The sequence below is a fragment of the Rhinolophus sinicus genome, linkage group LG06, assembly GCF_036562045.2.
Source record: "Rhinolophus sinicus isolate RSC01 linkage group LG06, ASM3656204v1, whole genome shotgun sequence".
Lineage (NCBI taxonomy): Eukaryota > Metazoa > Chordata > Mammalia > Chiroptera > Rhinolophidae > Rhinolophus > Rhinolophus sinicus.
The window spans coordinates 10,321,307-10,336,890 of NC_133756.1; the positions used below are offsets into that span (position 1 = coordinate 10,321,307).

Sequence of the window (15,584 nt, forward strand, 5' to 3'; positions counted from 1 at the left end):
TGGGCGGTAACGGCAGCAGATGCTTGCTCCAGGCTCTCTGAGCCCTGGATTGTAGCTCTGGGGGTTTTGTCTCAGTTCTAGTACCAGTCTCAGCGGTGGCCACCACCCTGGTAGGTCAGTTTTGTGTTATTCTGGGAGCCACTGGCGGCCCAGCTTGGCCTTGCTGCCTCATCTCTTCATTGGTTTTGTAAACATCTGTGTTCAGTCTCTTCCTGCGTGTAATGCTCTGCTCTGAACTCTGTATTACATGTACAGTTTCCATCTCCTGAAAGTAGCCGGCTTAGAGCTGTCTCATTTCCAGTTTAAAAAAGCTCAGGTGAGATCTCTGATTGGCCAAGCTTGGATCAGAGGCCCACCCATTCTCCCCACCTGCGGCCAAAGGGACAGAGTCACATAAGGACATAGGCAGCCATGTGGATGGAGATGAGTTGGGGAAGGACATGCCCACGAGAAGGGAAGACAGAGGTCAGCTGATGTCAAGAACAGATACTACACCCTCCATATCCGAAAGGGGAACCAGGAGCTGGGACTGGAGCCACCCACTTGCTCATCCTGAGGGTCTCCTTCCTGGGAGGCAGCCCTGGGTGAAGATGGTACAACTCGACTGCCCAGGAGGGAAGAGAAGCAGAAAACACTTTTCAAGGGAATGCTGTTTTCTAGAAACATTTCTTTATTTAAAATTTAAAACCATATTACCTCATACAGCAAACTGTGCACTTTGATATATCACAGTGTCTTAGAAAGGAAAATAATTGGATTTGTTTGGAAATTTATTTACATTAGCCTAGAATGATTGGCAAGTAACACAGTTACTATGAAACCCAAATTGTTACAAAATGTTTACAAAAAACTATATTCATAGAAATTCTGCATGTCCACAAAGGGCATCCCCTGAATGGCCCAGAGACCAGTGTGTGGGAACCATGTGACGTGGGAGCAGGGGGCATCCAGGCACTCTGGTCTGGGTGGTGGCACAGCCCAGGGGTCTCGCATGGTGCTGGCTAGGGGCTCCACCCAGGGGCTGGGAGGCCCAGCCAGGATGTCAGCCCTGGCAGAGATGGGGTAGGGGTTTGGCGCACAGTGACAGGCCCCTCCTCAGGGGGCTGGGTTCAGATGTGCTCTGTCCAGGGCCCCTGGGGCAGACCCAGAGTTAGTGGCAGACCAGCCAGATGCATGGGGCTGCTGAGGGCAGGTCGCTGACCACACGGAAGCCCACTCCAGATCTCTTCTCTCCTGCATGCTCCAGAGATGCTCTGACCCAACAGGGCAGAACTGCTAGCTAAGGATCAGAATAAGAAAGAACAGACAGGTCCGGGAGGGGCAGGGATGGAGGTCTGTGGGTTCTGCGGCAGGCTCTCTGCCAACTGTCCTGTTGGGAGAGATACTGCAGGGGAGAGAAGGCAGACAGAGGGCATGGGCTGTGTTAGGACAGGAAGTGCTCTGTTGGCCTCTCATCTTTCACCCATGTCACTGCTCTGCTCACGTCTCTGGCTCCTTGGTCATTCTCTGACAGCTGGCCTCTGGGTCACAGGGGGCTGGGGAGGTCGTCTGAAGTGGGGCAAACTCTTGGCTGGCATTACTGGGTCTACAGCTGCTTCCTGGTTCCTGAGGCCTCAGTTTTGATCTGTAGAGCCACACTGCGGGGTGATTTGAGGTCTGTTCCAGAAGGCAGGCGATGGGTGTAGGGGCAATAACTAGGGTACTGGGACATCATATTGGCATGCTGGCAATGTCCTCAGGGTCAGTCTCTTTACAAAGTGTTTTCCCTAGCCGTGCGCTATGCCATTATGTGTGGGTGAGAATCTGAGGCATAGGCCTCTGCCCCCTACAATACTCCAGACTTTTAGGGTATGCCAGGTGGAGCCTGGTATCTACCTGGCTGTTGTACAGACAGGTGTTAGGGCAGATCTCAGGAGCCAAGTACTGGCACGACATTGCTCCCCAGACACAAGCCCTGCTGTCTGGCTCCAGACACTCTCAGACGGAGACAAGGCTCCTTCGTCACTCCTGCCCCTCTGCAGGAGATACGGGCTGTGCAAGGGCCCATCTGCCAGCCTTCACGGTTCTGCTCTCTTCCTCAGGGTCTGCAGCTCTGGTGTATGCAGGGCCTTCCCCATCCCCAGGGAGCTCTCGGCAGCCCCTGCCCCAAGTAGCCTCCATCCCAGCCTTTGCTGCTGCAGCCCCCATCTCTCACCTGGTCCCCACCCATACTGGCTGGGTTATGTACACTCTGTGTGCAGACGTGCGACGGGGGGGTGTATACACATGGGCTACAGGTCATATATACACTGTGCATATATATATATATATACAGCATATATATATATATATCTTTTTACATTCATATATATATTGTACAGAACATTCACTTTCTACCAAAAACAAGTTTTGTGACTTCATGTATGGCCTCAGCTCTGAAATTTTAACTCCAGGGCAAACTCAAGACTGAAATGAAGGCTTGATTCAAACCGGCATGAGGACAGAGGGCGGGACCCTTCCACTGTGGCAAGCAGATGGGCCCATTACAGGTGTGTCCACCCCACGTGGGAGACTGTTCCAGATGTGTCTACTCCAGAGACCTGGCTACAGGAGGGGGCTCATGTTTTTGTATCTGTCTCGGGGGCTGGGCCCATCCTAGATATTAAGTCCATATCGCTGTGCGACCAGAGCTAGGCCTTTCCCAGATGGCGCTCCACACAGGACCATCCCAGATGTGGGCCAGAGTCCAGCCTGTTTCCAGATGTTTGTACATAATGCTGGGGAAGGCTCGGGAAGGGATCAGCGTCATGTTGAGTGATGAACAAGCAGCGGCCAACCCCACACAGCACCAGCTTCTGACTGTCCTGCTCTGACTTCCGCCCTCTGAGAGTTTAAGGAGGCGGCGTGACTTCTAGCACTTGGAGTCTTCACCCAACATGGCCAGACCCCTCCCCCACCCCGGGCCAAAATTCCCACCTGCCAGTGCCCGGGCCTGGGGAGGAGCCAGTGTGCTGCTCTACTTGAGGCAGTGTCTTGGCTGTGCGTGGAGGTCTGCTCACCCTTCAGAGTCTGAGGCAGCTCACCAGCCAAGGGGGCATTATCCCTCTTGAGAGGCACTCACAGAGTGGGGCCACCTGAACAGTTACAAAGCTCTTAGGGTTTCCTTAGCCATCTACAGCAGAGATACCAGTAACAGGTGAGGGGAAAAGAGATCAGGAGGGCTCATTGTCCAAAAGCCCAAGGGCCTAGCTGGGGTATGCGTATATCTCCTCACTGCTGCCCCTCAATTTGGGCAGTTTGTGCAGGTCAAGAGGAGGCACTGACATTTTGGGGTGGGAGATGGGGGTGGAAGGTGGGGGGCACTCTTCTGTTTAGGGCTGGCATGTGGGGCCAGACAGAAACAGTCCAGCACCTATTTAGGCCAGCCCCATCTTCCGCTCCATCCAAACTAGCTTTTCCGCTCCCCATCACACCGAGCCTCTGGCCGAGTGCCCGTGTGTGTGCACCCACATGTATCCACAGCAGCTCAGGTCCACATCCCCTGGCAGGTGGGCCTAAACTTGAACTCCACATGATCTGCTTTGCTGGGAACACCTTCTTCCCACCCCCAACCCCCAAGATGTAGCAGCACCTTTAGTACTCTGGGAGAGACACAGCTCACACTTGGGCGGACGTGGCTTCTACTGCACTTTGAACCCTGGGCAGATCTCAAAGACAAACACAGGACTTCAGCCGGAAGTTGAACATTAGCCACACGGATGGACATAAGGCTCGAATGGGAGGGGAGATCAGGCAGCATGTAATCTATTTCCGTTTAGGAGCCCCAAATCATTCCCGTGCCTTTGGGGGACTTCCCTATCCGAATTGTACCTCTGGTATCCATTCTTCACTCCATTGATGAAATCTTCCTACCCCAAAAATCTCTTTCTCCCATTACAGTCTGACTATGTGCATAGCCTCAGACGAACGCAACATGTTCATGGAGCGTTATACACAAAAGCACACACACGTGTGTGTGAGATGAGCATGGAGGTGGGCGTGTGCTAAGAAATTATATTGGATAAAGAAAGACAGCGGTTAATATCTGTCGTTGGTGAGAGCGAATGGGCAAATACCTTCATTAGAATCCTGTTATCTGGAAATTGCAAAAATAGGTCATTTTCCCTTAAAACAGGGCACTCTGCCTAGAGCAAAGGAGCCACCAGCCATGAGTCCCTGAAGAGTTTTGCCCCCACTTGGCCAGTCTCCCCGCACCTATGCCGAGATAATCTTGGCAAATCTTTGTGAAGCTGATCTCTCCTCATGGCAGAAGTGCAAACAGACCCTGGTTCCCTGCCTTCCTGATTGTCTGTCTCTGCTCCTGTAGTGAGCTGGAACATATGTGTGCGTTTGAACACATGTATGTGAGCACACACACATACGCTAACACATTTACAAACTCCAGTTGCACATGGCTTCTCACATATGACATGCACCCTGACCTGTGCTGCATGTCTGTCCAGTTCTGTTCTCCCTCCTGGTCTCCACTGCACACACATGCCCCACATGTGTGCACATATGCTCACGTCTGGATCCCTTGATGACATGGCTTCTCCTTTGAAATATATTTGGCAATGCTGCAGGTTTTATCCTGTCCTCTACCCTCTGCCATTTGGTGCACAAATACACACACACACACACACACACACACACTCTCATGCATGCATGTATACATATCTATACTCACCAGAACCCCATTATGACATGGCTTTTCCTATTTTTACATGTATGGGACTCTGCTGCCTGTCCAGAGTTATCTCCCTCATTCCCAGTTTACACACACGCACGTACACACATACATCAGAACCCAAAGGGTTCTATTATTGCGTGCCTTGGACTCTGTATGTGTCCAAATCTGTCCTTCTCCCCCAGCCCCCAAAGTTCACACATACAAAGACACATCTACGCACACGCATGCACTCCTGCACCCAGAAGCTCACAACAGCATGGCTTTTCCTATCGTTACATGCGTCAGCTATGTTGCATGTCTGGCCCTCTTCTCCCACCTCCAGGGCACACAGCCTGTTAGAGCTGCTGTGATTCTGGGAACCAGCTGGTTGGGTCCTGCAGCTCAGTTTGTAGGAGGGGCAGCACTTGTCACATGAGCCCACTGTGCTCTCTTGCTTTGGGAGTCCCTGGGGGAGCTAGAGTTTACCCTTCACCCCAGCTGAGACGGTCCTTGAGACCTAAAATGCAGCTCTTACCTAATCAGCCTCCCCAAGCAGAAACAGGAGAGAAAGGAGAGGCGGGTGGCTGGTGTTTCTGGGTCTCTGTCCAGAATCCCCAGTCCCCTTTTCCTGCTCAAAGACTGCCCTCTGCCCTTGGCCATGGGACGCCCTGCTGGCCCCATCATGTTCTTTAAGGACACTTTGCTCCTAACCCTTCCATGTGTCATTCTTTTCCAGAATCTTAAAGTCACAGACCTCTAGAGTATCCATCACCGCTAGCTGGAACCCACAGGTCACTTGGTCTGTCCCTCACTGCTACCCCATCTACTACTTCTCTGCTGTACCCCCAAGCCCCCCAAGGTTCCAGCTACTCTGGACAAGAGACCAGGGGCCAGGATGGCCTTCTGTGTCTGTATGGGGTCTTTGGTTAATTCTCCAGGAGGCAGCTTCTCTCTTCCAACCCTTGGGTCCTCTACCAGCCACGATATCCTGCTCCTAAAAACTTTCTTTTTTCTGGGGGATATCTTTAGGTTTGGCAAATCCAGGGGGCCAGGAGTTCTTTAGGGCTCCTCTGGCTTTCCCTCTCTACCCCAAAATTAGCCCGTGCAGTAGGGCTCAGACCCCTCTTTCGAGGAGGGGTGACTTGGCTTTCACTTTAATCAGGCTATTCTTTTTCCAAGATGACAGAAGCCGCTCAAGGTGAACTGGCCAGGAATGGTGCGTTGCTGCTGAGTAGATGGCAAAGAGCCTAAGCTCCCGAAAGGATTTAGAAAACAGGTGGGTGACCAGCAAAGTAAGATCCGATGGCTTGAGGGCCTGTGGGATTTCCATGGAATCACTGTTCCTCTGGGCTTCAAATATTGGCTGAGTCTCTGTGCATCGTCTGTGAGAGATTCAGGGGTTAGCCTCTGGCCAGAAAGTAGAGAAGAATACACTCCGACTACTTGCCCATGTTATACTCCTAGAGACCTTCTACAGATGTGGAGCCATTGCACTTTGTCTGTAAGAATTCAAAATGGTGGCCCCTGTGCATTCTTTTCTCTCTCAGACCCCAAACTCCTCTTTCACCGTATGGGGCTCTCTGACTTCAGCTTTGCCAAACATAGGGGCTTCCATGGGTGGTTCCAAGTCCAGGATCTCAGGACCATGTGAGCAGCCCCTGGGGGATGAATTGTTCCTTTTCCCCACGCATGTGGGGTGGCCGTCCTCCATCTTCAGCTCCCATTGGAAGCCAAACTATTGCATCCTTAAGATGCCCAAGGTTTGTGTCTCTGGTCTCATAGTCAAGCCCCAGGAGACCTGGGCTTATGGGGAAGGAGTGGCAATAAAAGAGCTGTTGCCTATTTTCTTTGGCCTCTGCAGGGCCGTGGTAGAAACTTCTGACTGTAGAGGAGAGTTGAGGGGCGAGTTTGGCCTGAGAGAGGCATGTGCTTCCTTTGGCCTTGGCTGTCTTGGCTGGCAGCTTTAGAAACCCATAGAAGAAACAAGAGGAGAGTGAAGCCCAAGCAGCTGGCCTGGGGGCCTGCTGGTTTTCTGGTAGGTAAGGGCAGATGGCTCCTGGCCCAATAGGCAGGCAGCAGCTCTGGTCCCCAAGCCCAGTATGGGGTCAGGGGACGTTCCTTCCAGTCTCCTTTGCTTTCCTCCGCCATGCCCCCAGGCCTGTGGTCCCTCCCCTCCCTGTGCCTAGGGGAATACGGGGGCCAGAGATGTGCTGCACGTCATGCTGTCCTTGCCCGGAAGCCGGCGATCATTGAATGTGTGCATGTTGATGACGGCGTCTGTCTTGACCATCATGGGAGGTTGAGGCTTGTGCTTGACCCGACGCTGGCAGGTAAGGGAGAAACGGATCTCATCGGCTACGGTGCTGCAGAAGGAACGCTAGGGTAGGGGGTGGGAGGAAAGGGGTACATGGGTGAGGCCTGGCCCTGCAACTCCAGCCCTTCCTCCCGACCCTGTGCTAAGGCCATGTGGTCTCTCCCATCCCCTCACCCTACCCACCCTCTGTCCCCTGCCCAATGATTAGTTTGTATAGCAGCCTACAGAGTATCACGTTCTTGTTTGGACACTAAGGTAGGTAGTATCATCCCCATTTTACAGACGAGCAAACTGAGGCTCTGATTGACATGCACATTAACATTTGAGGAGTTTACTTGTCTGATTTCTCTCCACTAGATTCTGAGGGCAGGAACCAGCCCGTTCCCTCCTTGTGAGCCTAGCCCCCAAGCACTAGTTCTGGCCCAGAGTCAGGATTTAAGAAACACTGGCTGAATATGTGGATGGCCCCTCTTCTGGGAGGGCTTCTAACTAAGGGGTGAGTCACTGTGCTCCCACTCAGGAAAGTCCAGCATATGTTTCTCAGGTTGGGCAACGGGGAGGCAGGTGCCTGTAGGCCAGCTGGGTTGCAGTGGCCTCCTCTGGCCTGGGTCCCTGTGAGTACTGGTGAGGAACAGCAAAAGTGCAGCATTGCCTGCAGGTATCTGATGGCAGCATTTGTCCTGCAGCTTGTCTGGAAGGCAGTGGGGGCTGTTGATGCCTCAGTTTACCCAGTGAGGCCAGGGCATCAGCACCCAGACAGCTTGGACACAGGCTGCATGGTGCAGGGGAATGGGACCTGGCTTTCAATTCTGGCTCTGCCTCTTACCAGTGGTGTGACCTCTCCAAGTGCCCCTTTTTCACCCACTAAACACAGAACATCATCCCTCCTCACCTCCCTTTCTCCCTTCGAAAATATTTATTGAGCTCCTATTATGTGTCAGGCACTATTCCAGGTGTTAGGCATAAAGCAGTGCAAATGGCAGATAAGGTGCCAGCCCTCAGGGAGCTTATGGTCTAATGATGGGATGGAAACAGATAATGAGCATGTGAGCAAACAAAGAATTTCAGAGAGTGATAACTATTATTAAGAGAATAAAGCAGTGAAATGGGATAGAGAGGGGATGGAAGAACATGGCACTCTGGGGGAAAAGCACTGCAGGTGGATACATCAGCATGGGCAAAGGCCCTGAGGCCGAAACGTGCTGGGTGTGTTAACACCGAGAAAGGAGGCCGGTGTGTGTGAAACAGAGTAAGGGAGAGGAGGGTGGGAAGGAGGAAGTCAGAGAGCTAGCTGGGCAAAGACCAGATCTGTAGGCTTTTTGTTGGAATCTGGAGCTCATTCTAATTGTAATGGGAATTCCTAGAGAATTTTTTTTAATGTATCATAACTTCTTCAGTCGTTCCTTATTACTGGACATTTAGTTTTTTTCCTATTTTTCCATGTGCTCACTAATACTTCAATGAACATCTTTGTAAATAAAACCACACATAGCCTTGGCTACTTCCGTTGCCTGTATTGCTGACTCAGGCTTGCTGGTTATAAAAAATTCCATTTCATTTTTGATGGATGGAAAAGCTGCCTGTTTCTAATGGTCCCTGTACATATGACTTAACTGCAATCTCCTTCTGCACTGGCCTTCTGTCACTTTCAACTCTGTGAGAGGCATTTCCCCTCGCCCAGTGGCCCTCAGCTCAGGTGCACACTGAAATCACCCTGTACACTTTCTTAAGTGCCAATGCCAGGCTCCACCACAGACCAATTAAAACAGAGTCTCCAGGAGAGAGGCCAGGAAATTAGCATTTAAAAAACTCTCTCCTTGTGATTGCAATTTGCTACCGGGACCCAGAACCACCGCCCAACCACACTTGAGTTAATCAGACAGGTTGAGTCTAGTTCTCCCATCTGAACGCTTGGGTTGAACCTCTTAACCCTTTTCTTTTTTAAACTTTTGATTATGGAAATTTCCAAATATATGCAGAAGTAGAGAGAACAGTATAATGAACCCCTATGTAACCATCACCCCGCTTCAACAATTACCCTGGAGGGTTTTATGCAGGGGAATGAAATGGTTTGAATCAAGTTTTAGACAGGGTACTGGCTGTGGATGGAGAGCAGACGGTAGAGACAGAGTGGAGGCAGGAAGGCCAAACTGGAGGCCATTGCATGGTCCAGCTGGAGATGATGGAGCTTGGCCTGGCGGGGAACCACAATGATGGGAAAGTGTGCGCAGAGTTAGTGCAGAGGTGGGACTGGCCAGGCTTCCTGGTGGATCAAATGCAGGTGAGCTGTGGGGAGGACGGGCTCAGACACCACACCACCGTGTGCCTGGCACGCAGGAGGTGTGACACCCATGCAAACCTCATCCTTCTGTCTCCCTCTCTTCCCCATGTGGGCGCCGGATTATGGGGCTCACCTGCTCTCGCTCTGCTGTTTTGCGGAGCTTGTACACAAACTCGCCCACGGCCACCAGCACTGACAGGACCAGCCCGGCGGCCAGGACGATGAAGATCCCCCCGATCTTCTGGATCCCCAGGGCGCTGGCCTCCTTGCTTTCCTCCTCGGGACACCCGCTGCCCCGCCACCACTTCTCCTTCATGATGTGCAGCTTGTCCTCCTCCTGCAGCTGTAGGATGGCGATGGTGATCTTGTCCCGGTACGGGGAGCCTGAGCAGGGGGAGGGGACCCCGGCGGTCAGCAGCAGTCAGTGCATCCTGTGTGTCCCTGCCTACACCCTGGTTGGGGCCAGCCACCATCACGTGCCCTCTCAGTAAGTTCATAAAAAGGGGGACCCTATTACTTCTTTACATCTATATATGGTATCTGGGTGGGAGGAAGCATCCTGACTCGTAGTGGGGAGTCTCGCCTGTGACTCCCTGTCTCCACAGACCCCTGAAAGGCACACTGTATCTGGGCTGCAGCAACAGCGGTGAGGCCAGGAGAGCAGGCGTCACCTCTGACCTGACCGCCACCTCAGGGTTTGCCTCAGTTCTCTGCTCAGGCCAGGGCTGACCTCACAGGGTACGTGGCTCCACCACTTTGTCTCTGGGCTGAGGAAACGCCCCCTTTCTGGCTCAGTGGGATGATCTGGGAGGAGGGGCAGGAGCCTGTGTGGGAGTGGACGTGGAGCCTCCCCCAGCCCCCTGCCTGCAGCCCCTCACTCACCCATGGGCGTGCCGATGCCATAGCCCTTGGAGTCGATGAGGCCCCCGATCTGGGTGAGGTTGCAGTTCCTCTGGGTGACGTACTCAATGGTGGTGGACTCCATGAGCAGTGCGTAGTCCGCCGTCAGCGTCCTCTGGATGCCCTCCTCATTGTTCTTCACCAGCGCAGAGGGCTTGCTGCTCATAAAGGCCCACATCTTCTCGAAGGTGGAGATCTTGGATTTCTGGGCCAGGAGGACAGGGGTGATGCACACACAGTTATTGAGCATACCCGGGGCCAAGCCCGGCACCCCCATCTGACAGGCTGTGGGGCTTGAGCTCTGTCTACAGTCCTCAGAGTGAGGGAGTACCACCCACTGCTCAGATGCGGACGCAGAGGCTCTGGGAAGGTAGGTCCCAAAACACACAGCTAGTGAGTGATAAAGCCGAGCTTCAGACTCGGGTCCACCTACCTGGAAACCCTTGGCTCTTTGCCATGGCACAAGGGGTTTTCACATTGACTTTTAAAAAATTAATTTTCTTTCTCTAATATTTATTAAACAATTACATGTGCAGGCCCTGTGCTAAGTGCTTTACCTGCATTTACTCATTGATTCTTCACAGCAATTATAGGAAGCAGGTATGTTAGCCCCATTGTACAGATGGGGAAACTGAGGCATGGCTAAGTAACTTGCCTAAGGTCACTCAGATACTAAGTGGCAAAAACCAGGCTTCAATCCCAGACTGTCTGGCTCCAGAGTCCATGTTTCTAACCACTGAGTGGCACTGCCTTACAGAAACCACTGTGAGGGGAGACAGGAAGAGGTGGATGCCAGTGAGGGCAAACCTCAGAGGGTTCTGGGCTCCTTACTCCCACTTCAACCAAAGCGGGCCCCTTTTATGTACTGTGTCTCAGGGCAAAGTTTTGTCTGAGGAAGATTTTGTCTGTTTGCTCTACTTCATTACAGTGAAAGAGGAACAGGGCGAGAATTGCAGAGTGGGGCAGTCAGAGCAGGTGTCTGCAGGCCCCCTACCCCCATGTCCCCAGAATATCCTGGGCTAGGTGTGGCTGCATGAATGGAACAAGCATCCCACAGAATAGGCCTGGTGGCTGGGCTGCTGTGTTGGCCATGCCTGGCCGGGAGACGCAGAGAGGGCGCTGGGGCTGGGAGAGGGGTCTGACACCAAATGTCCCCTGCTGCTGAGGGGACTTGGAAGACCAAGGTACATGGCGTTCATGAGATTTCTGGGGAACTTCGTGCCTGCCAGCTGCCTGCTCCCAGCAGGGATCGGCCCTACCCCCGCTGGTCCCAGGGGAGCAGGTGGCTTTGCACACCCCATTGTACCCAGCAGTTTCCAAGTCTGGCTGTGCCTGCCTGTGGTGTCAGCCTGTCTGACTGGCACCCGGCCCAGCTCTGGTGTGTGTGCTGGCATGGGTGTGCTTGCACAAGCTGGTGCAGGCTGGGGGATGGGCAGGGGGTGGGGAAGAAGCTGCGTCTGCCGGGAGTCAGGGCAGTGGGAGTGGGGGGAGGCTGAGAAGAAAGCACATCTTCTCCTCTGCTGGTGCTTCCTAGCTCTGTAAGGACTGTCCCTTCTGAAACCGGCTCCTGGAGACCCAGGCACACCAGGGGAGGGGAGGACCCGAAAGAGCAGGCAGGACCCCACTGGGAATTCTGTCTGAGCCCAGAATCTGTCAAGTACCAGTGATGGCTCCTTTGGGGGCACCTTCACAAACAAGTAGTCCCACTCCCTCCTGCATATTTATCTGCCCCCAAAAGCTAAAGGCCTAGATGGGCTCAGATGCATGGAGCTTCCATGGGTTCCACCAGAGCAGCAAGCTGGCTGCTCCAAGCTCCTCACACTCCTCGGCCTGTCCTATTTTCAGCAGTTCCTGCTCTCTAGCTACTCCACCTCCACAGTAACTCTCTCACCTCTGCAACTCTTACCTCCAAACCTTTTGCGCTCTCTAGCGAGCCCGTCCTCCCAGCTATTCCGCCACCTCAGCGTTTCCTGCAGCCCGATGCCCCTCCCCTACAAGCTACTATTGCCCTCACAAATATCTCCAATTTCCAGCTCTTCTGACTCCCCAGACACTTCTTATTTTCTAGATAATTCTGACAGCAAGACTCTCCCCACACCCCCTTTTCAGCTTCTTTTATCCTTTAGGTCCTTTCTCACTGTTACTTTTCCTTCCCAGATTCTCTATGACTCCAGGGATCCCCGTCTCTGGGACTCATGTCTTTGTGTGACCCCTACCCCTGCACGTGGGCTGGACATAGAGACTTAGTTTCAACTCCCCCCAGTAGCGAAGGGATGTCGCTCTGGAGATTAGGTTGCATGAGACTGGAGTATCGTCTCGCTCGCACTCATTCTCACTTGCTGCCCTGAAGGAAGCTGTCTGCCATGCTGTGAGTCACCCCAAGAAGAGGCCCACATGGCAACGAATGGAGGGCAGTCTCCAGCCAACAGTCAGCAGAGAACTGAAGCCCTCGGTTTAACAGCTAAGGGGGCACTGAACCCCACCAATAGCCATGCGAGTGAGCTTGGAAGCTGAGCCCCGAGATGACTGCAATAATTAGCCCACACCTTGAATGCGGCCTGTGAGAGACTGTGCAGAAGACCCAGGGAAGCTGTGCTAATTCCTGACCCACACACTGTGAGAGCACAATGTTGTTGTTTTTTTAAGACACCAAGTTTTGTTAATTTGTTATGCAGCCATAGAGAACTTTCTCTTACGCACATACTCACACAAGTGACTTCTGTTCCTAATATAGTTGCTTTTTCAGATAATCAATCCTAACTATTCCTCTAATCAGCTCCTCCAAGTCCAATTATCCCTGCTGATTGGACCAGGTATACACACTCCTCAGACATTCTGCCCTTCTGCTTATTGTAACTAAATACTATTCTCCCATCAGCGGCTTCCTTCCATCCCAGTCTCTCCTGCTTTCCAAATTCTCCTTCTTCTCCCAGAGCTGGGAACCAGGGGTTGATGAAGCCATCAGGGCTCCCCTTATACCTCCAATGCATGCATGCAATCCATCCATCCATCCACCCACCCATCCATCCATCCATCCACCCACCCATCCATCCACCCACCCACCCATCCATCCATCCATCCATCCATCCACCCACCCATCCATCCATCCATCCATCCATCCATCCTCTCCTCACTCACCATGTTCATGTTCTCACCCACTTACCCACACACTATCTATACACTAATTCATTCAAATAACTGTCTGACCATCCATCTGGACTTTTACCTATTTATCCATCCATTCATCCATCTATCCAACCATCTGTCTGTCTATCCATCCTCTTACCCCTCTATCCATCACTCAACCATCCATTCACCTCTCCACTTCACCCATCTTACCCACTTAATCTTCTATGCACACAGTCAGCCCCTGGTAAAAGCTAGAGGCCTGGCAAAAGTAACGTGACAATGACCCATTCAGGGAGCCCTGTCCCACTCCTTCTGTCTCAGAATAGGAAACTCCTCTCTGCGTCCTCCCCCCAATAATACCCCGATCCCTCCTATACACACACACACCCACCTGACGTCAAAACACATGCTCTTTCCAGTAACACTACAACATAAATAGAGACAGAAATTTCCGCTGGGGGCTGGAGGGAGTGTTGAGGCCAATAGGCTTTGAGAAAAAGACCCATGAAAGCCTCCAGTGGGTAAAGGAACAGAATGAGGTAGATAGGAAAGGATAACAAAGAGCTTGGGCCAGTTAAGATAAAAGGTGACAATAAGGCATGAAGCTGGCTATAACGATGATTTCAAGAGGTTTTTCTGTGCCAGCTCCAGTGTCAAATTCACTACCTCCATCACCCTAAGGCAGATGGGTCTGATATCTGTTTTCCCAGAATGACCACGCACTATACTTGTCCTATATCTTGGGGCCCCCATGCTCAAACACATCCACTCACGATCTCTGTTCCCCTTAAGTTTTGTCCTTCTATCCTTGTGTGATTCAGGGCACAACCCTGAAAAGCTTCCCTCTGGCTTGTCTGAGGCACGGAGGGATATAGCTAGGGCCCCTCCTGGAGTCTCAGGCCCCTCTCTCATCTCCCTGGGCCCGGTCACCAGAAGCCTGAGTGTCCATTGCTGCCTGAGCTGGAGTCTCCATCCCAGGGAATGGAGTCTCCCATCCTCTGGCTCCTGAGTCATCCCGCCCATCCCAGCATCGGGGGGAACCTTAATAAGCATTGCTTCAGGGCCAGTCACTCAAATCAATTAATGGAATCGTTTGGAGCAGTCAATTCAGGGCCGTGTGCCAGGATGAAGAGACTTTTTTTATCAGTAAAATTGGCAAGAAAGGAAGTTTCAGCTTCACGACTTTCAATTCCAGCCTCCTCAAAGAAGTAAATTGATTTTCCCCAACTGAAGATACTTAATCTTGAGAATTTAACATTTCTGTACAAGAAAATGTATATATATATATATATATATATATATATATATATATATATATATTCTAAAGGGAGCTGAATCCCGGGGAACGTGTACAGGGAGGAAGCGGCAATGTGATTCCATGCGAGACCAGGGGTATTTTCCATGTTGGAAAGGAGACCTTTCCTGAAGTAATTGGCTTTCTTATTCCCGGGTCTGGAGTCTTTGGCCTTATTGGATCCCCAAACTCGAGCAGTTAATCACGTCTCTTGGCTTATTTCCGTGGGGACCAGGAGGCCTCCCTAAGGTTGCTGCCTCTACCTGCCTGGCCAGGACAGACTTGCTGACCACACTGGCCCAGCAGCAGCCCCTGCTGTCTGCACAAGCCCCTGAGGCTTGCCTGTGTGGGGCTGCAGGCTGTGCCCTGAGGGGGGAGCCAGGAGTGAGAGCTGTAAGCTGGTACCTACAGGGGGTGTCAGGAGGTGAGAGCTGCAGGTTGGGGGCAGAGGCGGTGGTGGGAGAGATTAGCTCAATTGCATGTACTCTGGTGTCACACAAACCTGGGTTTAAATGCCAGCTCCTTCATCTACCATAGGCAAGTGACATCATATCTCTGAGCCTTACTTTCCCCATCTATAAAATGGGGGTTAGCTTAGCACACAGCCTGGCTCCTAGGAAGAGCTCAGTAAGTGCCTGCCATCATTATTTCTCTCCAAGGCTCCTTAATTCTCTTTAAGGCTTAGTTTTCTCATCTGGAAATTGGGGATAATAATTTCTATGGCACAGAGTTGCTTCTAGAAATTAAATGACACAATGCTCAGTGTTAGAAACTCCAGTGCTGACAGGGGCCACGCAGGGTACTGTAATAAGTCAAGAATGCTGAGTGGAATTCTGATAAACTGGAGAGAGCCATGGTGGCTCAGCTCCTGCCAGTTGTTGCACCACAGGAAAGCCGGCTCAGTGTAGCTCCATCTTTCTCATTTTCAAGAAGCTGGAAATGCAAATGTTTTTAAATGCAAAAATATCCCAATTTAAAA

The 15,584-nt window shown here is 52.0% G+C and overlaps 1 protein-coding gene across 2 annotated transcripts in view; it reads right to left on the bottom strand.

Annotated features, from left to right (window-relative positions):
* Window positions 1–647: 647 nt before the first annotated feature.
* The window catches only part of GRIK3 (glutamate ionotropic receptor kainate type subunit 3), a 212,050-nt gene continuing 197,113 nt past the window's right edge, over window positions 648–15,584 (bottom strand). For both annotated transcript variants that reach the window (XM_074334406.1, XM_074334407.1), the window contains exons 14-16: window positions 10,165–10,387; window positions 9,416–9,666; window positions 648–7,064 (exon numbers count right to left, since the gene is read on the bottom strand). In XM_074334406.1, coding sequence (XP_074190507.1) covers window positions 6,870–7,064; window positions 9,416–9,666; window positions 10,165–10,387 — 669 coding nt within the window. In that variant the 3' untranslated portion in view covers window positions 648–6,869. The remainder of the gene's footprint in view (window positions 7,065–9,415; window positions 9,667–10,164; window positions 10,388–15,584) is intronic.